The sequence below is a fragment of the Lepisosteus oculatus genome, chromosome 9 (genome assembly GCF_040954835.1).
Source record: "Lepisosteus oculatus isolate fLepOcu1 chromosome 9, fLepOcu1.hap2, whole genome shotgun sequence".
In the NCBI taxonomy this organism is placed as follows: domain Eukaryota; kingdom Metazoa; phylum Chordata; class Actinopteri; order Semionotiformes; family Lepisosteidae; genus Lepisosteus; species Lepisosteus oculatus.
In genome coordinates this window covers 31,674,873-31,702,097 of record NC_090704.1, presented here as the reverse complement: position 1 = coordinate 31,702,097, position 27,225 = coordinate 31,674,873, and the positions used below count along the sequence as shown (strand labels likewise).

The following is a 27,225-nucleotide window of genomic DNA, read 5'->3' as shown; positions in this document are numbered from 1 at the left end:
ATTAATGGCAAGAGCTATTTAATATTCAATCCCATAAGCAAGTTCTTGTAAAAAATAAGAGCAAGTGCTTGCTCTTAAGACCCCAGAACCCTGAAAGCTGTTCTTTGTAAGATGCATGAATACACCCATTTCACAAGTCAAGGTTTAGCGAAGTCACACAGATGAGCCTTAATATGGCAAAACTGTTGTCCATGGCTGCTGTTTTTGATTTTATTTTTGTAAAAACTCTTTTTCAGACATTTCCACCATCCAAGCATTGTGAAATAGCCAGATCTAATTTGTATTGGCTATAGCTGTGCCAAGTATGTCTGCATTCCCTGGCAACCTCCTTGGCCAGCACAGTGCCAGTAGAAAAGACCAGGCCTGTACGTCAGACAAACACAGCAGGAGAAAAGCTGTGGAGATCGGGGCCACACTGGCCAGTCTGTGTTCACTGCCTCCCTGTTCTGCGCCACAGCCTGCACGCCCATCGCCTGCCGCAGCTGAATTTCCACGCTTGCCCCTGCCTGCTCCAAGATTGGACCATGTTCTTCCTATTTTGAGTAACAGCAAGACAACCAGCTCCTGCGGTGGGCGGACCGCAGCATCTTTGCTGCCCCATTTGTGGCGGTGCCTGCTAAACGGCGATTTCTCTTTCTTTTCTCCATCCCAGTTCAAATCCACCTCAACTAAAAGCACCTCAGTTGTGGGCTGGATGGCTATGATGGCCGATGACCCCGAGCACCCAGACGTCTTCATACTGACTGACTCCGAGCATGGTGAGCTGCACAGTATTGTCCGGGGACACTGCTCAGCACAGCATGGTGCACACAGCGCGGTTCAAGTATACAGCACAGTGTAGCACAGCATGTATTTTGCAGTAGATCCCAACACGACATAGCACAGTGCAGTTCAAGTAAGTCCAATTCCCTTCTCAAATGTATTAGGCTGCAAGGTGCTTAAGGACGTCATTAAAACCCATTTATCTTTTATTTTTTAACATATGAGGTTCATACAATCTCAATGCATTTTATTCTACACGCATGTTTTTTTCTTACTCGTCCCACATTGATGGGAGGTGTTCCAGTAATACTCCTGCATTGAGGGGAATATGATTCTGTGCTGGAATCTGCAGCAGAATAATGGGAAGCCAGATGGGTTTTATATTGCTGTTAACGAACGCGAGAGCTGAGAGCATTGCTGGTCTGCTGTTTCAGGAAACTCCTACAAGTATCAGGCAGGGAACAAGATGAATGCCGTGCTGTGGTTTAAACACCTGAGTGCTGCCTGTCAGAGTAACAAACAACAGGTAAGAACAGAGCCTGAGTCACTGGGATCTGCCTGTGGCACAGCCTGGAGCACTGCATACTCCCACTGGGGTCCTCTGTAGTGTTCTCTCCAGGTCTGCTCTTGTACTGTGGAGGATCAGTAGAGAACCACTTGTGTGCCTGGGCATGTAGAATCGAAACTCCTAGGAGCTCATGGCGGTTTCAAAAATCCTGCTTTCTCGTTGGTAACAAGCAGAAGCCAGAGAACAGCAATAATAATGACTAAACTAACAAATGAGCAAGGTGGGCTGAATGTGCTCCTCTGTCTCATGAAAAGTTTTGCTTATTATTTGCATTGTAATTAATAGTAATGCCTTTTAATATGTACTATTTTACACACTGGCCAGAACTATGCTTATCTAATCAGTCAGAATTCTAGTACAATTGCCAAGGTTTGCCCTGCTAAACCCTGCTGCCTCTCTGCAGGTTCCGGCTAATCTGATGTCCTTTGAGTAGCACTGGCATAGAGAAGACAAGGCGTAGATTTCATCTGCCGCACTGAGCAGAGCCAGGAGAGAGATCACTAACCCAGCAGAACAGCGGAGCGCTGCCCCCAGGGCCACGCTGGGCAAACCCTTCAAACTGCCACAGACTCAGCCACAGCGGACACAGCGAGACCTGCCACCCCCTGCCTTAAGGAGAGAGAGAGGAGCCTGGGAGGTGTGAGAGGCCACTCCAGGAGCACAGCGCGTGTTGTGACTGACTGCGTTTACTACTGAATTTGGGTGTTTGTCCTTTACTTTTAAAAACTTTTTTTTTGGTATTTTTGAACATCAAAACTCGAGGCCCTGTGTGCCCTGAATGGGATCTTTCTTCTTTTTGGTTTTTATCCCCTAGCTCGAGTTTCGAGCCTTCTCTTTAACACTTTTTAACGTTTTTTCGGCCCTTTTTTTTCTGTCCCCCCCGTCAAGGCAAGGGTCCTGTTTGTTCCCGGAGTCGCGCGACACAGCGCTCGCGGCGGGTCTGAGCCGGAACAGCTCCACACTGCCGGGGCTGAGGAGCTCTTCGGCCCGAGGGGGGATGTTGAAAACAGGGTAGATGTTCTTTTTTAAAATTTCGTTTTAGATTTTGCAGAAGGTTTACAGAAGCGGAGTCACGCCCGGATTCCTTCCAGTATCACGTCTCTGAACTTGTTTCTGCCAGCCTGTCCTGGTGGGGGAATACTGCTTGCATCCTTTCAGCGGCGACACCTTTTATTCCAGCAGTTGTGCATCATTTACAACAGAAGGAGGGGGCTAAGGGATTGGGACAGGGCTTTCTGTCCTGTTGTTATCCAGGTTTTATAGCGTCTTGGGGAAGCACGCATTCTTCTCACTGATGTATAGAATTAACTCTTACCTGATTTCACTGATGTCACCAAGGGTGCTACTAATGGGGAAGCTGAAAGCTTGGTATTTTTGCATTGTCACAGCTGTACGATTTAACCTATAAAGACCTTGATACCTGGGGAGTCTCCTTAACAGGGTACTGGAAGGGGGTTAAAAGAGGTCAAGACCGTGCTTACCAGTGAAGTTTAGAACAGGGACCTGTAGAAGAGAGACAGGAGAGTCTCTCTGCAGTTCTTCAGTTAGAACTCATGGAGCATTAACAGTATCTCCCACCACAGACGCAGCCCTTTCTCACCTTCCTCCAGTATGAACAGACGCCCTGCTGAGGTCAGAGTCAGGCTTGGGTTTATGGACCAGACCTGGAACACGGGATGGACCCAGAGCCTCCATCTGACAGGCAGTGTCTACCTGCAGTCCCTCTGGTTTTTTTCTTTTATGTATGTAATTCCCCCCCCAAACACACACACACAAAATGACAGTCCAAAGCTAAAGGAAAGGGATTTTAAGCAAGCTGTTTGTTCAGATATGAGAATGTAAATAGAACCATACACCGACACTCTCTGATGTTTGTCACCGCAAAATACAGAAGGCCCCTTTCCTAACAAAAAGTGAGATCCTGAAATTAAATTTGAAAGGCCTGAAGGAAAGCTGTGGTGGAGAGCAACACCATTTGTGGGGTACGCTTTCAGACAACAGCCCAGAGAGCCCCACCCTTCCGCAGGACGAGATACAACAGCATCAAGCAATTTTGGAGCCATTTCTTTCTGTTCCTTTTCTACCACCATCTTTGGAGTCAGCAGTATTACTGTGTAGAACTAACGTGCACGTCTGCGTTATTTTTAATTACCCGTTACATTTTTATTTCACAAGTGTCTCTTTTGTTTTACAAGTGTTTTGTACCTTTATTTACCAAGTTGTCTTTCTTATTTTATATGCGTCGTATTTTACCTTTTCTGCAGGTAACCTTGTGAGTTAGATGGTTTACTGTTCGGCGTGAGAACCACTGTACCCTGATTGTGTTTACCAGGTCAACTGATGCACATTTGGCACTGGGTTAGGACATCCCACCTCTGACACACAGAGTCGGGTAGCAGTGTTCTGGGAGGGCTGCTCTCTCCAGACTGCGCTGCCTGTACGAACTGTTCTCGGTTAACATGCAGATTCATACAGCTACTGTATACTCAAAACTGTTTACATGACCTAAAGGAAGAAAAGGAATGTCTGAAGTTTACAAGTCTTACTTCATGATTCACCATTATCGGACAGCAGCTCCTCCTCCCAAGCCTGTCCCCAGCACTCACCTTGCACCCTGAAATCTTCATCTCCAAGGAAGCTAGTTGAAAACAACAGGAGCAGAGGATGCCTTAATAAGGAGATAAACTCCCACCCATGTATCTGAGACAGCGGATAGCCTGATATCCAGACAGGTTCCTAGTTCCTCTCTTAAACTTCAGTCAAATATTTGTCACAAAATCAACATAAGCACAACAGGAGCACAAATCCAGCATTTATTGCCTACTTCTATTGCAGCTTTGAAAGTATAAGTTATTTGTACTTGAGCGTTAAGCAGAAGGAAATTAAATTTTGCTTTTGCTTCTTCAGAATAGAGGCTTATGTCCACCCTGCCGTTGTTTACCTTGTATGTAAGATTTCTGGATAATTTTAACAAGATGGGTTCTATTAAACGACAGTTATTATTTATTAGTTTTAGTTAATGATATAGGGGAGACTGCTGCCAAGATTTCTGGGGATTAATTACTGTGGCCAGGGAACAGTTTTGCACTGAAGATTTTTTGATGGTACCACAGTAATTTGTTTTTTCAACCACAACAGGATCATGACAAGCAGCTGAGAGAAGGCATTGGTGCAGGAAGGTTTCATATGGGGGAGGCAGAGATACAGTCTGAGCCACTGGAAAGAGAAGAGGCCAGGGAGAGGGAGGGGGGAGGTAAACAGTGTGGCGTAATGGTTCGAGCAAAGGGAGGAAGGAGGAGGCCGTGTAGGGTTGTGATTAGACAGGAGGAGCACGGAGAGGGAGACGGCATGGGCTGAGACGCAGGGAGAGAGATCCAGGGAATGAGGGAGTGGGAGCTAATGAAAGGGATTTCACTGGCACAAAGAAAAGTCAAGTGCTTGACAGTTAGGGGGGACACCAGTGCTGACTCCATCACAAAGACAGGCTGGGGAGGGCGGGCTCTGCGAGATAGCGAACAGGGGGACCAGCGTCTGGGCTGCCCCGCGATGTCCTGACCCAGCCTCTCACTGCAGTGTGTGTGCGTGTGTGTAAATAGATCTATTTTTTTAACATGGAAATTTAACAAGCACATGTTTTAGCTTGCTTCAACGTATGAACTCTGCAAGGTCGCTAGGTGACTTGAAAACCGAGTTTCAAAGTTTATTTAAAAGTTTTTGTTCGGGCAATTTTTGTTTTTAATCGCTAACGTCTTTTATGCATATTTCACTGCAGCTGAAAATGGCTCGAGTCTAAAGATAAAGATGGATTGGGGGAGTCGGAATTCTGGCTTTCTATTGTGTGACATAGAATGGGATGTAATATTTCTAATCTTACTTCCCATTCATAGTTGGAAGTTTTCCATGATGCTATCGGGAGTCACTCTTAAAAGTTAGTACAATTGTGTTGGAATTGGGAGAAAAACTAGTGCGGGTTTGCAATTTAAATCCGAAGAGGCAGAGATTCCAGTGACAGCACCTGGGGGAGGAGAGAGAGATGTGTGTGACTGTCTACCCAGACTAACCCAGTGCTCTGATGATTGTGAATCCTTTAGTATGGCACAGCTGAGTTCAGACAGAGGGTCAGATTTCTCAACCGTACGGCAGTGAGCTACGGGATGCTTTATTAAAAAGACTTGCTCCCTTTCAAGAGCCATGATGGAAAAATACAGTCCTGATGGGTTGATCCTCAGTGACAAAGTGTACACTTCTCACTCACTCACACAGCAACAAGCACACAAGACGCCACAGGGGGGCTCTTTTCCTTTGGCAGTAGTTCTTTTAGAACAGCATTAAAGGCCCATTACACAGACAAAAAAAAAAACAGGCCCATGCAATTACGTGGAAAAACCTACCTAAAGTAAAAACATAAATCAGCCAGGAATGGATTAATCTTCTAAAGATCCCATTTCGCATCTGTCATTAAACCCAGGCAGCCTCTGATCTTGGCTGTTGTTAATCGAGCACATGTGGCTTTGTGTGCTGAAATCTTGTCAAGGACAGCATTCTCTAATACAGGCTGCCTGTAGCCGATTTAAGTGCATAAATCTTCATAGTCTTCCTGAGTGTGTGCGTGTCTATTAAACAAAACTATTTAATCTAGTTAAACAGTAAGTCTGTAATGTAATGCATTAAGTACAGGATATACCACAATTGGACAATTGAAATAATCACAATGGATACTACAATAAAGGCACCTAGTCAGGTTTATCAGGATTTTTAAATTGAAATCAGTCTGTAATGGAATCAAGTCTTTTTAATTTAGGTTTGTTATTCCCAGCTGTTGTATGTTAGTACAGAAATTGTATTTTTCGGTTTTAGGTGGAAATTCCTTGCTGTGCCAAGCCCTATGTCTTTACTCACTGTTGTTGCTGGATTGCTTTGGATTGCATTCTTCCTCTTAACCCAGTCCTGCAGGCTGACCTTAGACATCTGATGGTCCCAGATCATCAGTGCCTGCTGACCCAGTATGCCAGCAGGACGGTTTTTAGTTGAAGTTCATTTTATGTGCTTGCTGCATTTACAACCAGCCCTTCTGTCTGTGATTGGAAAAGAAACATATACCTTTCCTTCTCTGATGCTGAGCACAGATTAATCTTGTGTGGTTTATTCTGTGCCACTGTTTTTTGACAATATTACCAGGACAGTAAAATCCAAACACATCTGGTCAACACAAGCCAGGTTGTCTGGGTAGGCGAACCTGCACCCTAGAGTCTGTCACTGGATGTTCCACCTTCCTTCCCCCAGGCTTGGAATCTAGCCATGGTCAGTGTGCTGGTCTGCCAGCATGCCAGTCTGTCAGTGCGCCAGTGTGTCTGTGTGGAGGCCGCTGTCCCTGGTGCTGAATCAAGGCCACAAAGCCCAGTCAGGCACTATGACCTCTGAACTGAGAGATGTGCTTCCGGGCTTTCCAAAAAATGTTCTACTACTTTTCTTTCTTGCTCTGGTTTGCATTTCTATTTGTTTTTAATTTTTTAAAGACAAGATTAAACACAAGTCGATGTGTGTGTCAAAGAATGTGTGTACAGGTGCGCGTGAGAGTGCGTCTGTGAGATTTTATTTGTGTGTTTTGCACATAAGCTAGTGTTGGAACACTTTAGGTACTGACTTAACTATAATCTTTCCTACTAAAATAAAACTACTTGAATTGTTAACTGGTGTTGCCATTTCTTCTTTTTTTGACCATTAAAACCAAACCACACTAACACAAGTGCAATTCCTCTCGCGCGTTGAGCCAGTGATTTGATGCACTGAGCCCGGTTGCTACCCCACACTGACGAAGTCCGGTCTCTAGTACCTATGCCTGGCAGTATGGGCATGTGCACTGCTTTACACCTCTGGACTTCAGGTGGATTATGTAGGATAAAGTGTGTCAAGATTTTCCCCAGCTGACACTTTCTCCACACCGTTATTGAACCAGATTTCACTGCTGTTTTGATTTTTTTTCCTTTTGGAGTTCGCTGTTTCATATTCGCCTCCCTCTGCCAGCCCCGTGATGGTCTCCCAGCATCAGAAGAAGGCAGCTAAATTGTGTCTAATCTACCCTGCGGCACACTTGTGTATGGCCTCCACAGCAAATCTCTTAGTCACACCTAACTGTGGAATGAGAAGTGACTTAAAGAGTACAAGGATTTTATTTTTTTTTGTATTTCCAGACAAACACTGCATCCCCAGGGGATGATGAGTGGCTTAACCAGAGAAGGCACTCCACTGAGCGCATGTTGATTAGGGGTTTGAGAGCTGCCCACCGAGACTTGAGACTGGGTCATGTCTGACTGTGACTGCGACTCCCACGGGCTCTCAGGAGGAACACGGGGCTGTTGATGAGGGACCCACCTGTCTTTTTCTCCCCTGTCCCTGCAGTAGGGGGCAGTGCTGCCTGTGATGTTAAAAGATGACTGGCGTGCTGTCTGAGGGGGACTGTCTCTTCATCCACAATTATGACAGAGTAACATGTCTGAAGTAGAGGACTGAGTGGAGATTGTAGCAAAGAGCCGAGATGTGAAATAAGCACACACTTGGCTACTTCAAATAAGATATGCATAACAAAAAATCAGTGGTGATTATTCAATGTGAAAATAATGTTTGTACTGTTTTCTCTCGTTTTGAATAATTTTGATTTTGCTCCGAGATGTCGCAAAAACTGATGTGACATGGCCTTAATTATGGGTGAGATCTTCAGCAACAAGTTAAATTAATTTAGTTGTTGGATAGAAGGGCTGGAAAAGCAGGTATCAAGAAAGAGACAGATTAAATCTTTTAATAAAAGCTTCCCTGGATGGGTGTTCAAGTCCCAGCTTTTTCTGAAGGAGAGCAGGATGACGGTTGATTCTAATCTGCCTGAAAGTGAAGAATGGAAAGCAGGTGGCAGTACAGGGTGCCTGAGAGCCTTTCTTCACAGAGAGAATTGCACAAAAACTAATCTGCGCTTTTCAATGAGTAATCGGAGATACGTTTTCCAGAGAGGAGATGGAACAGCTCTCCCTAGGCCCCCTGATCAATCTGCCAAAACATAGACATCTTTTTACTTTCAGGGCACATGGATCAAGAATTTTTTCCCCTTTCCCTTTTCTGAATTTAAAAGAGAAAAAAAACAAGACCATATCCCAAGCACATCTGGATTCTAAGGATCTTCAAACGCAAGACAAAAAAAAATAAAAAAGTAGATTCATCAGATAGAAAAAAAGTGGTTGGGGTCACCTACATGAAATTGTTTTGTACCTAGATGGGAGACCTCCTGGGAAAGCTAAGTTTGCTGCTGGAAGAGGTGTTAGTGGGCCAGTAGGGGCCGCTCAGCCTACGGTCTGTGTGGGTCCTAATGCCCCACTATAGGGATGGGGACTATACTGTAAAAAAGGCACTGTCCTTCCGATGAGATGTCCCCACTACCTCTAAAGCACTTTGAGTGGAGTGTCCAGAAAAGTGGTATAGAAGTATAAGGATTGACAGCACTGCAAACATCATGAGAACTGTTTTGTGTTTTGAGTGATTCGTGTAAAGCTAATGTTAAATAATAATAATAATAATAATAATAATAATTGCTTACACTTATATACTGTAGCCCTTTTCTGGACACTCCACTCAAAGCGCTTTACAGGTAATAGGGACTCCCCTCCACCACCACCAATAGCTTGACTCCAGAACTTTTACATCCTATAAAAGCAGACTGATATTCCAGTGGATGTTATTGTGCATCATAGCTTTATGAACTCCAATGTGTTCTCTATGAAAACTAAACTGTTTTTAAAATAAGATTATAGAACAGACCACACTGAATGCAGAGTGTGTTGATTGTAATCTCATTAGGATATTAAATGGTATACCAACGCCCCCTAGTGAAAATGACTGTAATGACACCCCATCACCTCAACCTGACTGGACTTGAATTATAATAATAATAATAATAATAATAATAATTGCTTACACTTATATAGCGCTTTTCTGGACACTCCACTCAAAGCGCTTTACAGGTAATGGGGACTCCCTTCCACCACCACCAATGTGCAGCATCCACCTGGATGATGCGACGGCAGCCATAGTGCGCCAGAACACTCACCACACACCAGCTATTAGTGGGGAGGAGAGCAGAGGAATGAAACTAATTTATAGATGGGGATTATTAGGAGGCCATGATTGATAAAGGCCGATGGGGAAATTTGGCCAGGACACCAGGGGTACACCCCTACTCTTTTCGAGAAATGCCCTGGGATTTTTAATGACCACAGAGAGTCAAGACCTCGGTTTTACGTCTCATCCGAAGGACAGCGCCTGTTTACATTATAGTCTCCCCATCACTACACTGGGGCATTAGGACCCACATGAGCTGCAGGGTGAGCGCCCCCTGCTGGCCCCACTAACACCTCTTCCAGCAGCAACCTTAGTTTTTCCCAGGAGGTCTCTCATCCAGGTACTGACCAGGCTCACAGCTGCTTAGCTTCAGTGGGTTGTAGGGTGATATGGCTGCTGGCGATAACTTTGGCGAATTATCAAAGGTTTGGTGAAACCTACAAAGTGGGAAGAGGCAGAGCGTGCAGAAAGACATAAGAAAAGAGCTAAAAGGAGAAAAAAGAGATTCAAGTATAGAAAGAGATAAGGGAGGATAAAGAAGGTGGAAGAGAGAGAGACCTATAGAGAAGGTGCCAAGCTGTCACCAGTCCTGCTCAGGTAGGGAAACAGGCTGGGAGCCCAGAGCACTGTCAAGACACAGAGAGGCAGATTGGGCATGGAGCTGCACTTTGCCCTGCCTGCTACAGCCTACCTTCTCCTGAAGTGGGTTCCCAGTTATCAGTCAAGCTGCTCCTGGCTCTGCCCCCTCGCTGACGGGCAGTCCTGGCAAAGAGAAGGATGCTGCTGCAGCAGGGGCACTCTGGGCAAAACCTGGGCAGCTCTGCCCGCAGCACAGCACAAAGAAGCAAAGCAGTCACATACTGTACACCCCAATAGTTTATTGCAACTTGACATTCGACTCCACTGGCAGCGGCTGGAATCACTGTAATTTGGCAATTTTATTACAGTGCGTTTGACATGCTGTCTCCAGGCCTCCCTTTTATAAATTTATTAACACGTTATTCATCATTTCAATGTTTTATTATCCCCAGCGTAGTCAACAAATACAAGATGCACTGACCGTACAACACACCGACTGGAAGACATCAGATCAATTATAACTGGGTTTATAATCATCAGAAAACAATTCTGCGAAGGTTCAGTGTTGGCATGGTCTGTGTAAGGCCTTACACCTCAGCTCCAGGCAAGGCTTGTCCTGAGGAATGACAGCAGGTGGCTACGCTACAGGAATGTGTTTAAAAGTAGAGGGGAGAGGGGCCCTGGGCTTGGAACAGGGTCTGTGTGGAGTCTGCATGTTGTGCCATGTGTTCTGAGCTTGAACCAGTAACCCGACAGCTATGCCTCAGTGCAGTGTGGGTGGCAAGTCTAGAATATTTGAGTTTTTCTATATGTGCAAGTAGATTCTGTTTCTAATTATTCTCATCCTTAATAAAAGTGATTACTGGACTTTGTATTGCTTATTAGATCTAGAATTTCACAGCCATACATATAGATTTGCCGAGCATCAAAAATGTATCACTGTTGAGGGTGTGTTGAGAAAAATAATGTATGTGAATTTTAGATATTGATTTAGATGAAGCTGTTAATTCAGTGTTGGTGATTTGGCACAGGTGATGAGATTATTTATCCGGCTGAATGTCAGGCCAGGTGAAGATCAAGAAAGAAAAACACAAGCATGAATCAACAGGCCCTTCTCTTCAAGAAAACATCCCTGCTGCCCCGGTGCGCTGGAGTCCGGACTTCCGGAGGGCTCGTCTGCAGTGGAGCCCCATCGGCTGGGTGTCCCATTGGAAACGGCTTTTCAACGGTGACTGCATATTCAGAAGAAGGGAGACTTATTGCTCTTACAACCTTCACTTCTGACTCAAAATTTGTGGAACTACGTATTTTAAAGGGGAAAGTTGCTTTTTTTTAAGTTGATTTAGTTTAAAGGCGCTTCATTGAAGTGTCCAATTCTGTGCATCTCGAACAGCCACTGTCCTGCCTCTGCCTTTTTTAACGTGGCTCTTCCTTTGATAGAATCAGACAGGAAAGAGTAAAATTTACATTTCCATTTGCCAGGTTAAGGTTTTGGATAAAATGACGGGGGAACTATCTCCTATTTTGTTGATTAAAGCAGCCTGCCAAATGTAAGTCTAAGCAATGGTGTAGAACAACGAAACCTTCCGAATCGCTGGTACTGTGGATCGGAGGGACTGGAGCAACCAGCACGAATGGGAAACTTTAAAGCTCAGTGTGGGCTGCTGTGTTACAAACCTGAGACTGGATTGGCTGGCTTCTCAGAGGCAGACGTGATAGCAGCATCACTCAATTTACATGAATCTGATCAGACACATTTTAAAAGAGGTGGAAAATCACCTTTCTCTGCAGAATGGTCAAATATGAAAAGGATAAGGATAATACGGTATAAGAGAAATCTATAGCATTTTTTTTTGGATGGAGACTACCATCAGATCTTTAAGATCGCCAGATCCTAGAGACAGAAGAAGAGTCTTCCTTCAGAGGTACGGAGCGCCGTATTTTTAATTCTCCCTCCTCTCAGCGCCCGGGCGGCAGTCGCAGGCTTGGAGCGGTAGCACACGTGTCACTTTAAGAGAAGGGGAGGCGTGGAGCCGGGCCGCATGAGGAAGTGTAGAGCTGGGGGTACAGGGGGAGAGAGACGGCAGGAAGGAAGAAAACAAGCGCTGGAGTCTGTAGCGTGTTAAATCGCAAAATCGGCAACGCGGAGGCACTGGCTATCTCGGACCACTCTCCCTGAGAGCAACATAGGTAGGTGTGAACTGAGAGAGCAATCGGACTCCGGCCACCGTGCAGCAATCGGGTAAATTGGCCGTGAAAGAACACAGTTTCAGTGGTTCGTGATGATACAAAGGCATTGCAGTGGGGTATGTGTGCTTTTCTTGTTATATCTCAAAACTGGAAATTATATATATATATTTTACCTGCTGTAAAAATAAGGTAAAGGGATGCAATAACAAAATAACGAACGAGTCACGAAATCTCGAGTGGTGCAGAAAAGCAACTGGCAGACGGTCGTCAGGAGGCACGAATGTCATAATTCCCCACATGTAGTTACGGTTTCTTTGCACAGTCGGTCTGTGGAAAGCTACGACAGGAGATTGAGTTGTATAAAGCACGCTTTGGGGTCGGTAGCTACAAATTCCTTGCTATTTGGTTAAAGCGGCTCCTAAATGCTACAGTACGTAGTGTGACTGAATGCTGTACTTAGAGGCACTATGTAAGGCATTAGGAAAATCCTTTGACGCTCGCAAAAATACGCGTAAATAAACAAATGCTGATTTTCTTATTCAAACTCTTTGCCCTTTATATTCCTTTTATTATGCCTGTGTGTAATGATAACTATCGGGCACCATAAACGATATTGGAGAGCACTGAGATTTATGAACACTAGAAACAAATACACTAGCTATAGAGATGGATAGACTGTAGGTCGGGACGCGAACTGGGCCACAGCCGAGCTTCGGACTTCGCAGTCGGTACCAGGCGACAGGAAAGTTCGAGTGTTGTGACTGGCGGTAGGCCTCTGCGCGTCTTGGCAGCCGGATTTTTTTTAAGACTTTGTGTGTTGCACAGTAGGTCTGGAGGGCAAATGAAAGGCTGGATTGTGAGGATGAGATTTTATGGAATATACCTTCCTGCCTGCGTGGCTCCTTTTTACATTCGCACGGAGGTGATGATGAGGTAAATCTTAAAGGGGTAGAAGGCAACGGCCGAGCTTGGCGATCACTTGTAATATCATCCTGTAGGCTAGAGAAAATATCCTTTTTTTACTGTATATTGCTCAGTACACAAGGGGAGATAGCAAGGATTTAGAAGACCACGAACTACAAAAAATATATGGTGAATAGTATATAGGTATAATTATATATCGCTAAAGGGAAAATGTTAAAATTCTGGCGTTTTGTTTTCGTTTAAAACTTTTATTATGAAAAATCGTCTGTTCAGGGTCGTCATCACAAGACTGCTTTTTAAGAACGAGGTTAACGAAATCTATTTTCAGATGTATGCTGGGCCATGAAAACTTCAGTAAGGTGGAATACCCAGTAAAGATTATTATTATAGAGCGTCTGAATGTGTGTTTTTCTCATGTGTAACATTTAAAAAGGGGCTGTCTTTTCATACATTACAGTCATGGAGGTATGGAGCACGCAGGAGTGGCGAATAGGCTATAACTAGGCATGGAGAAGGCAGACTGCTGTTCTTAATTCAGCTGGCCCTGATTTACAGCAGTATATTAGCCTCCAATAGATTACACGGAGCGCTGTGCTTTCAAGAGACATTTAGGGTATGCTAAGGCACAGGAACGTTTCCTGATCTACATCAGATATGTTAATTTGTAATAAGTTTGAATGCAATGACAGGGTGCCCCACCTAAATGTGCCATTGTTGTCCTGTCATTGTATACGGTGCCTTTTCTCTCTGAATACCACCTCATTGTGCATCGCACAGTCAGACTGTGGTAGAGGCCAGACATTTTACAGCACAAGAGTTTCAGAATCCAAGATAGGGGGGTTTTCAGAGTGAAAATGCAGTCAAACCTCAATGCAAAAACGTGGGAGAAAACAGGTTCGCATTCCCCTAACTCGCTCAGGCAACAGGGTGGATGGATGTCAAAGCGCGGCTTCATGCAGACAGCCAGTGACTCAGGGTGACCTGGGACCAGATAGGAGTCGAGCTCTTGAGCCTGGCTGGATCAGCTCCGTGCTCTCCCCATCTGAGTCTCTAGGGCTGTAATAGCACATACGTAGGTAATGAGGCTTAGACTCGGTGTACTTCAGGTGTCTTACGTTCTTATCTTGAAATGTTGCCGCAATGTAAAAGGTGAAATGTTCTAATTCAGGATACAGTCCATATGAGCATTAATGGTCAGAAACCAAGTTAAGGGAGCAAACGTCACAGTGCTGATACATAGTCAAGAAAAACAGTTGAAGGTAACATACTTCTTACCAGTACACTCATTTAAAAACGTGATACCAGCTTGCAAATGGTCTGAGCCTCATTCTAGCAGTATTCAAACCATGATTTAAGATTATTAGTCTACAGTACGTTGATCTCCAAAATAGACTTCACACACATGCAAAATTGCTCATATCTATTGGAAGGTGATGCGGGGGAAGTAAACGAAATTAAAAAATGTTAAGAAGCTGTGCAAATCAAACCTAATGTTAACAAGTGTAAGTAATGCAGAGCATGTAGCTGAAATGCACGTCGCAAAATATCGAAAAGGAAATATGAACAAGCAACTGCAATACAAACGGTTTAGGCTTTTGTGCTGATTCATCTTCTTCCTCTCGGATTAAGGCAGAAATCGCCCACATTTAGGTCTTTGATAATTAGCGGTCATCTGACTCCCTTTAGCAATTTGAACAAGTTCACGTTTGACTAGAAATTCAGACTCCATTGCATACGTTTTGGTGAAACGTTAGCTGTAGTGAGATCTGCTACATAAAAATGACTTGACAAGCCCTGATGAAAGTGCATTAACGTGAGCAGCAGCTAATGAAGACTTTCTGACATGTAACCAACCTTGCAGAGTCCACAGGGGAAACAACACGACCTGCTCGCTGGGGTTAAATCGGAAATCTCAGCGTCTGCCAGGCTGCAGACGTGAAAGAGATCAGGAGAAAAGACCAAAGAAAGTCCTCAACACACCAGCAGCTTGTTAATTACACTTTCTCCTAACAGGGAGGTGCACAGTTGGGAATGCTGCTTTGTGTATTTATGCATTTACTGAACAAACACCCTATCCAGGGAGACTTACAGTGTAGAAAACTTGTGTAGTCCTTCGTGTAAATATTGGAACAGTTTTGCAGGTAAAATAAGATACAAGAGGATTAAAATGGCATTAAGGCTAGCATCAATTGGAAAAGTTTAAATTGACGGATCTTATGTTAAAATTGTGTTCCACCCTAAAATGGCCTCATTTAGAATCTTGTGTACAATATTGGTGATCACGTAATAGAAAATATATTGTTGCTCTGGAATCCATCCAGCGAAGAGAAACCAGGGACTCTCCTACTCTGACAAGCTGAAGGAACAAGTTGACTTGAAAGGGGACTTGAAAAAAATATTTTAAATCCTTAAAGAGACTTAATCCAGGGGCGTTTCTCTAAAGGAACAATGAAACACGAGTGGATGCTGCTTGGAAGCGCTTTTAAAGCTCAGAGCAGGAGGCACTTGTGAGTGTGGAACAGGCTACACAGCCGTGTTGTTGATGACAATGACATGGCTTCTTTCAAGAAGTGTCTGAATGAGGTTTTGAGATAAATTAACTTGTAACTTCCTAACAAGCTTGATGATCTGCTCTTGTTTTAGGAAGAGCAACACAAGTGCAATGTGAAACTGCTTGCCCCTGGAGTTATGACATCACGTAGATTGAACTCAGTATTTTGTTATCCCAAAGAGTAGCATTAATTCAAACAAGGAACAAGCCTATCTGCACACTGTTTAAAGAGTAAATAACATCATACAGTACCAGTCAACAGTACACCTCCTTGAAACCAGGTTTTTCATGATTATCTGTGCTTTAATCTGCATATACTTGTCTGTAAACACTTCAGATTAAAGTACGTGATATGTGTACTTATAATCTTAAGTGAACTGCATTGAAAATGTTAATTTTTCATTTTCAATAAAATAAACACCCACAGCAAGCAGATTTCAGTCTGAAGCCCAGGTTAGTTAAACATCAGAAATGTGTATAACATGGTGTTAGAACAGTAAAAGAAGTTTAAAATTCTTTGTTAGATGTTCTCACAGTTAACTAGAATGTTACTTAAATTACCTTTGTCACCAATTATTGGTAAACAGGTGAGGGTTCATGATTACTATAAATATAGGGAGCATGGGCAAAAGTTTGTAATTCCTGAATGAACATGGCAAAGTTTGCTCAGTTAAGCAAGGACAAAAGACAGTGTATAATCACTTTAAGAAATGAAGCTCAATCTTTATGACAAATTGCAAGAACTTTGCAAGTGTCAGTAATTGCTGTGGCAAAGACTATCAAATGATATGAAGAAACTGGCACTTGTGAGGACCGGAAAAAGTTCAGGCAGTCCAAAAGAAACCTCAGAATCAGAGAATATGTTCATTAGTGTCGCAAGTCTGCGAAACCGGCGACTGGCCTACCAGGAAGATTTGCTGCAAAGAACACACTGTTAAGAGTGCAGAATAAGAGGAAGAGTCTTGCCTGGGCCAAAAAACACAGAAACTGGACCTTTGAGGCCAGCTTCACGCAACCTCCTCTGAACAGTTGATGTTGAAACATCTGGACTTCTAGCTGCATTGAGCTCAGCTTGCATTGAGCCCTGTATTTCAGGGGCAGTTAGTCACCGGTTTCACAGAATTGTGACTCTAATGAATGTATTCTCCGGTTCTTTGGTCACAGATAATTCAGAAAAACCTGTTTTCAAGCTGGTGTACTCAAACTTTTGACTGTATGTACCAATAAGATCTTGGCGGATAATGTGGACTGTTGTGTTTTCTTAAGACGTACATATAATTTATGCGCAAGAGCTACACTCCACAGAAGATTCATATTGATGTATTGTTTGCATTTTCTCATTATTGTGGTGGTATATATAGTTTAAAAGCACAGAATTTATATCAAGGGATGTCATCTTAAAAATGTCTAATGCACTAGTAATGCCTTGTTTATCATGTTGGGCACAATTGTAGCAACAGTGGGCACTCCTGGTTATCATGCATATTAGTAATATTTCCCCCATAATGGAATGTAGCAGATGGCTCGTACAGAGAAAGGGTATTTTTATTTAGATTAGTCTTCACGCAGGTACCTTCTCTTACCTTCTGACCAAGTTGTGAATGTGCTGCTGTTCTATAGCAGTATGTGGCGTATATTTATAATCATGGCTTCTGCACCATTCCTTCAGCTACCTGCTGTAGTGTAACTTTTCGACTGGACTTCTAAGGCAGCCCTGAATTGCACATTGACCTTTCTGCTGTAAGTCTTCTATTGCATGACGCCTCTGATGTGATGGAAGGCAGTGCTGTTTTAAACGGAGTCCCAGTGAAATCCCTAGTGACTGAAGGCATTGCTCTGCACTTAATGCGTTTCTCTTTGTATCCTCTCCACCTTCCCCTTCCCCCTCTTCTCCATCTCCATGTCGAACTGCATCTCCGTCTTTTCTCTGCCTCTTCTTCGCTCCTTACTGCATCTTCCCTTCCACTCCGTTTCTCTTTTCTCGTCGGCGCTCATCCCCCTCTCTTTCACCAGCACCTTCACCCCCGAGGACTGACCTTCCCCGGAGACCACCGTCGGCCTCGGTGCCGGTTGCCATGGTGACCTGCCATCCACAGTCTGGGCCTTAGGTGTAGTGATGCTTTTGCACTTTAATCCTCATCAACCTGCCTGGAAAAGAGAAGGCAGGAAGGACAGAGGGAGTGAAGGAGAGGTGGAGAGAGCCCTTGGGAAGTGACAGACTGTGTGCTCTCAGAGCTACGGTGATTCTCCAGTCCGTGAACGCTAACTTGCAGCAGCAGTTCAGCGCAGAGTGTGCTGCCTGGCTGTCGGCTCATGGCCGACTTGCCCACGTGGCACCCTGCCTCAGGCAGACGAGCTCGGGAAGGGGCAGGGGCAAGCCCAGCCAGCCCTGCCTCATGCCCACTGCAGACCCGCAGGGACACCGCAGGGACAGGGAGTGTTGCAGTCTGACATCTCGGAGAAATAAAGAAACAGTGGGGAGGCGGAGACTGATGTTCTGCGGCCATAACCGGAGGAGAACGACATTTTTAAATGTTAAAACATTCTGAGATTCTTTTTTTAAAGAAAGAATTCTTCTTGTGCCGAATGACTGCAGGAAGGTATTATTTGGGTTTCAGATATATTTCATGGATGAGTAAAAAAAAGGGGTAAATAAGCAGTGCTAGGCTCTGCTCATAAACCGGGCAAGGAGAGGCTGACCGAGAGAAGCGGGAGAGAGCTGAGAGTCTGGCGCAGAGGGGGGGGAGAGAAGGGTCCTGCTGCCACAGGCCCAGGACCGGCAGTGAGCCCCAGCCAGCCTGAATCCGGGCCGGCCGTGCCAAGTCAGCTCCAACGGCTACCAGCGTGGCCGCCCGCCTCCAGACAGGGGTGAGGAGGGGGGCATCCTCTTCTGACGGGGTCAGGCGCAGGAGTCTCTTTCAGGAGTGCCCCTCCTTCTGCCTGGAGTTTGTTCTGCAGTAAGCCGGAGTGGGAATCTGGGAGCTGATCCGGAAGAAAAGAGCAGGGCAGTGATAAAGCTTTCCATGCGTGCGGGGCGGGGGAGGCGCTGCTGGAAGCGCAGAGGTGCACAGCGGTCCAGCACTGAAGCAAACTGCCCTGCCGCCCAACCGCACTGGCAGGCAGGAGCACGGCCTGAGCCGGTGCCCGGCATACAGGGACATGCCAAGAAGGGAGGGAGAACGTGCCAGTGCCCGGGGGGGCTGGAGACAATCCTTGTTAGTGTAGTTCTCTTGTGCACCTCAGTAATGCATGCAGTACAGGCTGGTCATTGTGTTCTCCTAGCTGGCTGGGTTTCTCTCTATTTGTAATGGCAGCGGTGACTGATCACTAACTGACATTTCCCGCAGACAGAGATTGACTGATTCAGGCCATCCTGTCTGTCAGGCCTGGATTAGGGGGATTAGGATTGATTAGTTCCAGATCTGAGAGCACTCGCCCCTTCAGACGGGGGGGAGGACTGAGAAGGCGATGTGGCGTGGGTATATGTGAACTGGACTTCTGTGGGTATGGTGTAGCTGTGTGTGTTTGTGGGTGCAGTGTAGCCGTTTCAGTGTCGCCTCCTGGCACAGCTCTCCTGGCACTATCACAGTTACATGCTATCAACTTCAAAGGCCTGATAAGGTCAGGTAATATTAAGAGAGCTGCCATCCTTGAGAGAGCTTTACTTCTGGCTTTCCCTCTGACAGTGTAAAGTACTGCCCCCTTGTGGCTCTTCTCTCTACTTCATGTTTAACCTGCATGTCAAAATCCTTCTTCCACTGCAGTGTTGTAGAGGACATTTTACCCATAAGCCTAAATACTTTCTTAATGAGCCTTTTGTCACTTGTTTGGAGATTTTCTGGCACCTTTTAAAATTTATGAATAGCTTGAGAAACAACCTTTAGGAGCTAGAACAATGTACAAGAGTTGATTTTGTTTTAAAATTCATTTCTGTGACTGACGGCACATGAAACGGAATCAGAAGGTAGTCCTGGCCTCTCCTTAAAATCTTTGATCCACCTGGTATGAATCATTCTATCATTCTCTTCCTGCCTGTCTGGTCTGTGCTACCCAGCCCCACCTCTTCTGAGCCGCAGAGAAAAATCCAGATAACCCCAGCTATCTTTGCATCATCTCCCTCTGACCCATAACCTTTGGAAGTTAAACCAGCCTTAACACTGAATCTACAGCTCGGAAACAACCTTTAGTCTCCCTCCCTGAGCCGATAGAGAGAGGTGGAGATCTGCCAGGCTGGGAAGGAGGGTTTCTCAGACTAGAGGAGTGGCACCCCTTTGCAGTGGAAAGCCGAGAGCGAGGGGGCTGGCCATGTGGGCTCTGTGTGCGTGAGAGGAGGGAGACCCCGATTCCTCTCTGCAAACTGTGAATCGGGCTGCCCCTCTCTATGGCAGGAGGAATTGGGTCTGCATCGCGAGTGCCTGTAGAACCAGCCAGTTGTGTGGTTTGTAGGGAATGTTGTGTGTTTGTGTATTGATGTGCTGAGAGGCGTGTCTGAATGTGACAGGACAGCGGGCAATTACACAGCACCGTGTCTTTTGCACTTGGCCCTGGGGTTAGAGGTAATGAGCGACAGCAGGTGGCTGGAACAGCAGAGACAGTTTAATTAGATCAAATTCAGTTAATTAGGTGAACATCTTTTCATCACACCTAATTAATGCTGGGTAATTTGTACTCCATTGGTGATGCTGATTAAAGAAAGGTTGCGCCTTTCTCCGATGAAGCCATTGCAGCTGACAGTGGGCGATACAGCCTGTCAGAGCAGTGTGTGTGTCTGTAATAATCCCTGGGCGTCAGGGTGTTTAACCCCCTAGGAACTCAGAGGGCCGTGACAGTGAGACGGCACAGGCATATTGTATTAGTCGTGTGAAAGACATGCAGGTCACAGTTTTATATCCTGTGCAAGGGGTCATAATACATCAAAACCAGCAACCAATTACATGCCCATAATTAATTGTGTAAGGTACAGCAGTCACTTCATGTGAGCCGGATGTCTAGGAGAATTAACATTCACTCACTTTTAAATGAATATAATTTGTAGTCAGAAGCTACACTTCATCTGCCCGAGAACAGGCACTTGCTTGGCGATATGGAGTGCCAACTAGAATAACGACAACTGTCTGCACTTGTCTCTTTCCCATCATCCCTCCACAGGTGTGCTGAGTGGAGCAGAGAGAGGGCCTGAGCGATGCCTGCGCTGCAGGGGTAGAAGAGAGGAGGAGGGGGGCGGGAGAGGAAGGCGATCCCAGGCCAGGCGGACGGACATGAAGCTGAAGCAGCGCGTGGTGGTGCTGGGCGCGGTGCTGCTCCTGCTGGGGCTAGCCAAGGTCTTCCTGCTGGACGGCGGGGAGGGGTCGGCCACCAGCCGCCGCGACCTGCGCGCCTTCCGCCGCATGGAGGCGGGGCTGCGGCTGGCGCGGGGGGCCAAGCTCACGCACACCCTGCAGTCGCCCTGGGAGGTGGCCGCGCAGTGGGTGGGGCCGCGGGAGGTCTACCCCGAGGAGACGCCCGAGCTGGCGGCCGTGCTCGGCGCCATGGCCACCGCCCGTGTGGAGCGCGCCGACGTCGGGTACAAGGGCACCCAGCTGAAGGCGCTGCTGGTGCTGGAGGGCGGGCAGAAGGTCGTCTTCAAGCCCAAAAGGTAACGGCAGCGGGCCGCCAGCACCGCGCGGCGCTTGTTCTTGTGTAGAAGGGGCGCTTCCCATAACTCCCGCAGTCTGTCCCACCCTGAGGTCAGCGAGTCGCCCTTAGATCCTCGCACATTGCAATTTTATGCACAATATCCTGCCGAGTAAATGTCAAGTGCACGGGAATGGGAATGTGTTTATCACACTTCTCACTTTTTTGAATATTATTTTTATTGTGTATGAAATGTAACCTCCTGTTGTGATGCATTGTGCTTTGCAGATAATGGGTGAACATTGTGTATACCACAGGAGCACAGTGTTTTATTTTATCGTACACACTGAGTCCTGCCCGGTTGAAATTCGCATCCCGTAGCATGTTTAGATTGACCCACTGCCAGGGAAACGATCGATCTTATAGTATGTCAATCTCCTGCTGTACGGTTTTCACCCTCCCACAGTGCCAAGATTGTTTATTTGAGTTGAAGGGTGTGTAGGATTATCACTCAGATTAACGCAATATCCTGCTGCTACATCCTTCTTCCTCAGGTGGATACATTCTCAGGCCGTGCCTGGAGTCAACATCATCTGTTTTTTTTTTCCCCATCAGAATCCTAAAAAAATTGATGATGGGTGTTTTTTTTAATCTTCCTGTGCATGTTCCTGGTAAAAAGGCACCTAAATCACGGTGTGCTTGTCGGCTCATAGGGGTGAAAACAGGAGTTCTCAGCCCCTTGATTCTGCGTCTTACTGAAGAATTGCTTTTTGGCTCTTGGATGGAGATGTTGCTGTGTTCAGTGAGCCACAGTCTTTTTCTTTCAGGTACGGTCGTGACTATGTGGTAGAGGGGGAACCCTATGCTGGGTATGACCGACACAATGCTGAGGTGGCTGCCTTTCACCTGGACAGGTAATGACACCTGGTGCAGGTGTGCTGGTATAGATTTGGATGGTAGAGCACATCTCGCTTTTCATTGTCTTATCTCGCCACCTGTCCCTTTCACCTTTTCCCTCCCCCTGTCTTCCTGCCTGCCTCTCTGCTCTGTTTGTCTTCCTGTGACCGGCAATACTCCCATCTCTCCGTCTCTCTGCAGGATCCTAGGCTTCCGGAGGGCGCCCCTAGTGGTGGGCAGGTTTCTGAACCTGCGGACGGAGGTCAAGCCAGTGGCCACGGAGCAGCTGCTCAGCACCTTCCTCACGCAGGGTGAGTCTCTCCCTCGGAGCCGGGCGCCCGCAGTCACTCCAGAGCTCCGAACCCAGTGACCACAGGCGTGCCCCGTCATGCCTCTGCCTCCCCCTCTCTCAGGAAACAACACGTGCTTCTACGGGAAGTGCTACTACTGCCGCGAGAGCGAGCCGGCGTGCGCCCAGGGCGAGGTGATGGAGGGCTCGGTCACGCTCTGGCTGCCGGACGTCTGGCCGCTGCAGAAACACCGGCACCCCTGGGGCCGCACCTACCGGGAGGGCAAGCTGGCACGGTGAGGGCGGGGCTGAGGGGAGGGGGGGGGCGCTGTTGAGGAGCTGGCTGAACGCTGTAACGGGTGATCCACGAACCCACACGGGCAGGGATGACGCCACAACACGCACTTCTTTTCCACTTCTGAAGAGGTCTGCTTTAGGCCACGCAACTGGATGAGAGCAGTTCTGAAATCGGTCCCAAGCATATATCCATTCCAGAACCCAGTTTAAAGAGCTGAAGGCAAATCGGCCCCAAAGATGAAACTGTCTGACATTAGCCTGCGATCAATAATTTGGCAGGATTAAACAGCAGAAGAATCGGGGGTTAGCCTGCACCAGGTGTGGGGAGCGCTGCAGTAGTGACTGTAGGGGATGGTGGCTCATGCTGAGTGCAGAGCTCCTTGTGTGCTCTGTAGCGTGGTGGTGATCTGAATCGGTGAGAGAGGCACAAGGGAGTTCTCTTTCCTTAGCCAGTCGGTCCGACAGGAGGGAGAGCAGGGATCGAGGAGGTGGGATCCATCAGGTGGGAGTGAGCTGCTGATAGAAGCCATGGGGGTGTGGGTGGGTGTGCGTGCGGTGCGAGAGCAGTCTACCACGTACCCCTACCGACCGGGGTGCACAGCGACGTTCCCGCCGCCCCTGCCCGCACCCTGATGCGGCCCTGTCCACGCTCCGCCCGCCAGGTGGGAGTATGACGAGAGCTACTGCGAGGCGGTGAAGAAGATGGCGCCTTACGATGCCGGCCCGCGGCTGCTGGATGTCATCGACACGGCCATCTTCGACTACCTCATCGGAAACGCCGACCGCCATCACTACGAGAGTTTCCAGGATGACGGTGGAGCCAGCATGCTCATCTTGCTGGACAATGCCAAGAGGTACGACGCAACGGACCACTTCCTGGGGGATAAAGCAGATGGTTTCTGGCATTAACTGCGCCAGTTCTGTTTTTTTTCTGATGTCTGCTCTAGCAGTGCTAATCTCCCATAACAAATTAACTGGCAGTGATCTGTGCAGAAGAGTAAGAGAAACCTTATTTTTCTTGTTCAGACTTGGTCACAGCAGCCAGTGTCTTTTTTCATTTAATTACCTCTCCTGTTTTTAATCCTGTTTCAGCATGTGTAATTTCACCTCCCAGTTACTGAACATACTGTTCTTTCATCCTGAGTGGTCTTGGTGTGGCTGTTCTAGCTGAATTGTTTGAGACCTGGTGAATACAGGACTTGAATCAGGAATTTGGAGGAGGTGTAGCAATATTATATATCTATATGAAACCTCTAGTGCTCCTCTAACATCATTTTAGAATATAATATTAATCGATGGACATGTTTTGCTCGATCAAGCTATTGTTTGCCATGTGAATGGTGTGTGTAGCTGTGTTTCTGTGTTTGCTCGACAGCTTCGGGAACCCTGCCCTGGACGAGAGGAGTATTCTGGCTCCACTGTATCAGTGCTGCACGTGAGTATCTGCATCTCTGGCCGCTCTGCGGTGCTGTTCGTGTGCTGTTTCCCAGGCCTGTCTGCTCGAGTGTAGACATTCCCACTCTGGGGAACTCGGCTCCTACAACTTCTCTGTAAATAATCTGGATATACTTGCCTCACGATTGAAAATTTCAGGTTTCTCCTGTTTCTTCTTGGCTATTTTAACAGCTCATAGCTTTGTAAAAGGATAATGCAGTTTCTTATTTAGAACTCACAAAGCTGTGCACAAAGACCGTTTCCCCAAGAAAAAAGCAACACTTGAAAGCACAGTAACACGTCCTGAAACCCTTTGCTATTGCGTCATTATCATCACACATGTCCTGGGGTCTGGCAGCTGCTCACACAGCGCAGCAGAAACAGAGACGGAGGACGTCTTGTGACTCCACAGTCATGCGGAGGGCTAGTGGTGCCAGGCGCAGGCGTTGCCACCCTGTGAAATTCCTGAGCCTTGGGGCCGCTCCATCATAGGTACTCCAAATTCTAGCTGCCCTCTGAGCGAAGGTCTGTAGTGTGCTTCAGAGCTGATGGCTGTGCTGTGTGTTTGTGCTTTGATGGGCGGAGCGGTGGCTCTGTGGCTAAGGATCTGCGCCTGTGGCTGGAAGGTTTGCCAGTTCAAATCCCGCAGCCAGCAGAGGAATCCTACCCCATTGGGCCCCTGAGCAAGGCCCTTAACCCCAGCTGCTCCAGGGGTGCCGTATAAATGGCTGACCCTGTGCTCTGACCCCCAGCTTCTCTCCATGTCTGTGTGTCTCATGGAGAGCAAGCTGTAGTATGTGAAAAGACAAATTCCTAATGCAAGAAATTGTATATGGCCAATAAAGTGATCTTCTCTTATCCTAAAGCCACATACAGCACCAAAAAATGATGCGGGTCTTGTTTGTCTTTCCCCTGGACTTGAAGGGCGGTTGAGGGCTGTGGGATTCCTGGACAGGCAGTGTACGCCTCCATGTCCGTTAGCTTTTGGCCTGATGAACGCCCCTGGGCCGCTCTCTCCTCTCCAGGGTCCGTGTGTCCACTTGGAACAGGCTGAACCTCCTGCGGAACGGGGCTCTGAGCGCGGCCCTGCGCACGGCCACCGCTCACGACCCCCTGTACCCCGCGCTGGCCGAGGCGCACGTGACCGCGCTGGACCGCCGGCTGGAGAGCATCCTCGCGACGGTGCGGCAGTGCATCGAGACGCAGGGCGCCGAGAACGCGCTCATCGAGGACCGCATGAACCTGCCGCACCCCTAGGGACCGGGAGAGGGGCCTGGGGGGGGCAGGGGAAGGAGCAGCCGCTGTCCTGGGACGCTGTAGCCCCTGCCTTTTGGGCCTCCCCACCCCATCCGGTTTAGAGCAGTGGGGCGCAGGGGTTACCTTCATGCTGCTGGACCTGCTTGGAATTTCCCTGCTTCAAAGGTCAGCATCGCTGGATCCACAGCGGGAGCTTCCATACTGTTAAGTGACATTTCGAGTGTCTACGCCAGTGGTGGGCGTGAGGCGCTGGGGTTGCCGGGCGTCGCTGGACACGAAGCAGAAGAGGAGCGCGGTCTCCTTGCCCACCGGTCTCGGGATTCTGTCTGGGGAAGCCGTCACCGAACTTGCCTCGGGCAGGACTGTGGATCGAGCTGCCGGCTGTAGCGGGGGGCCTGCGGTGCTTTGGAGCCCTGGCTCACTAAGGGACAGCGAACTGTGCACACTAAAACGGCTCTTTCCAAAAGCGCGCGAAAGAGGACTGGGGCCGGAGGGTGGGGTTTGTCTTACTGCGTGAATAAACCTCAAGCGCTGCGGCCAACGCAGTCGAAACCTGCCCTGAGCAAAAGTGTATAGACAATGTGTTAATAATGTTGAAAATAATTCTGGGAATTGTCATTATAATATTATGTAAAAGAACTGAGGATTCAGAGTTTAGGTGTGCTGTATAGCTGGGGGGTGTTTATCTGGACTGGGACGCTGCTGGAATCCAGGAAGGGTTGTACTGGGGGTGGGGGGGTAATTGTGGAGATGATTTTACATTAAAAAATGAGGTTTAGCTGCTTTTTTTTTATTTACTACACCTGACCTATACTTCCTTTCTGTCGTGGTGCGAGAGGAAGTGTAGTGTGTGTGAAAGGGAGTCTCTCTCTGGTCTCCCCAGGAACAAAGCGAGAACACGGCTTCTAAATTAAGAGCCATAAGAAAGTGTGACTGAACCTCCAGCTTCGACTTTCATTTCCTAGGTGCCAACCTTTTGCGGTGCAGCTGATAAAGAAGTAGCATCTAAGACCGTCTCCATTTCTGACCCGGAGCTGAGCAGCCAAGGGTGACGGGTATCACTTCCTAATAGGTCAATTTTAAAATACGGTAACTTGGCACTATTCATATTTCTCTCTCTGTGCAGCCTTTGTGAGACAGAAAACATTTTTCAAGGTGTATTTTCCAGTCCTGAAGCCCCAGATACATTTTTAAAGGTAATAACTCCCCAAGTTCTAAAGACTTGAAATTATTGATCTGTGATCAAACAGGTGATAATTTAGAGATCATAGGGCAGCAAAATCGGGGCATTTGGTTTTAGCCCTCAATTGCACAAAGTACTTGGATTAATTTATCACGAATTTTCATGTTTTCCCAATTTCTGTAAGACTGGACTGGGGCTCTGCAGGATCTGATGCAGGTAAGTCTGTGTTCAGCTGAAACGACTCCAGGCCTGGAAGGCAAGAGGGTTTCTGGTTGAGCTTTATTTATCTGATTGAACTAGTTGTTTGCTTGATGGGTTCAAGTTGAAACCTTTTTTTTGTCCTAAAGGGCTACAGATTTGAAGAGCCCTATTAAACCTTCTGGACAGTGACCCTGAGGAGCACAGCTGGGTTCCCTGGTCTACATCTACTTATTATTTAATTTTTGGAAATGTTTACATCTCCATTCTAATGCGCGGCAGCTTGGTGCTCTAGTTGTCTGCCTGTGAGATTGAGATGAGGTCACCCGGTTCTGTTCAGTGGGTGAAGACTCTTCAAGAAGTTCCTCTGGGCGGATTAG

General features: G+C 47.0%; 2 protein-coding genes across 11 annotated transcripts in view; both read left to right on the top strand.

The window, feature by feature from the left end:
• ralgps2 (Ral GEF with PH domain and SH3 binding motif 2) overlaps positions 1-7,020 on the top strand; it is a 110,552-nt gene extending 103,532 nt beyond the window's left edge. For all 8 annotated transcript variants that reach the window (XM_015356297.2, XM_006635074.3, XM_006635075.3 and 5 more), the window contains 3 exons: positions 653-758; positions 1,197-1,288; positions 1,734-7,020. In XM_015356297.2, coding sequence (XP_015211783.1) covers positions 653-758; positions 1,197-1,288; positions 1,734-1,763 — 228 coding nt within the window. In that variant the 3' untranslated portion in view covers positions 1,764-7,020. The remainder of the gene's footprint in view (positions 1-652; positions 759-1,196; positions 1,289-1,733) is intronic.
• A 4,766-nt stretch (positions 7,021-11,786) lies between these two features.
• Positions 11,787-26,254, top strand: fam20b (FAM20B glycosaminoglycan xylosylkinase). 3 transcript variants are annotated; one of them, XM_015355876.2, is made up of 8 exons: positions 11,787-11,937; positions 20,826-21,312; positions 22,118-22,204; positions 22,389-22,498; positions 22,601-22,772; positions 23,436-23,627; positions 24,149-24,208; positions 25,233-26,254. In XM_015355876.2, exons 2-8 carry the CDS (start codon positions 20,936-20,938, stop codon positions 25,462-25,464), a joined length of 1,230 nt encoding a protein of 409 aa, XP_015211362.1. In that variant the 5' UTR covers positions 11,787-11,937; positions 20,826-20,935; the 3' UTR covers positions 25,465-26,254. The 3 variants fall into 3 exon arrangements, with proteins under 3 accessions (XP_015211362.1, XP_006635136.1, XP_015211360.1); XM_006635073.3 differs by lacking the exon at positions 11,787-11,937 and adding an exon at positions 12,032-12,202; XM_015355874.2 differs by lacking the exon at positions 11,787-11,937 and adding an exon at positions 12,215-12,318.
• Positions 26,255-27,225: the final 971 nt, after the last annotated feature.

Coding starts and splice junctions, on each gene's coding strand:
- fam20b (XM_015355876.2), top strand. CDS start 20,936: ATGAAGCTGAAGCAGCGCGTGGTGGTGCTGGGCGCGGTGCTGCTCCTG. Junction 22,205..22,388: donor GCTGCCTTTCACCTGGACAG/GTAATGACACCT, acceptor GTCTCTCTGCAG/GATCCTAGGCTTCCGGAGGG. Junction 23,628..24,148: donor TTGCTGGACAATGCCAAGAG/GTACGACGCAAC, acceptor TTTGCTCGACAG/CTTCGGGAACCCTGCCCTGG.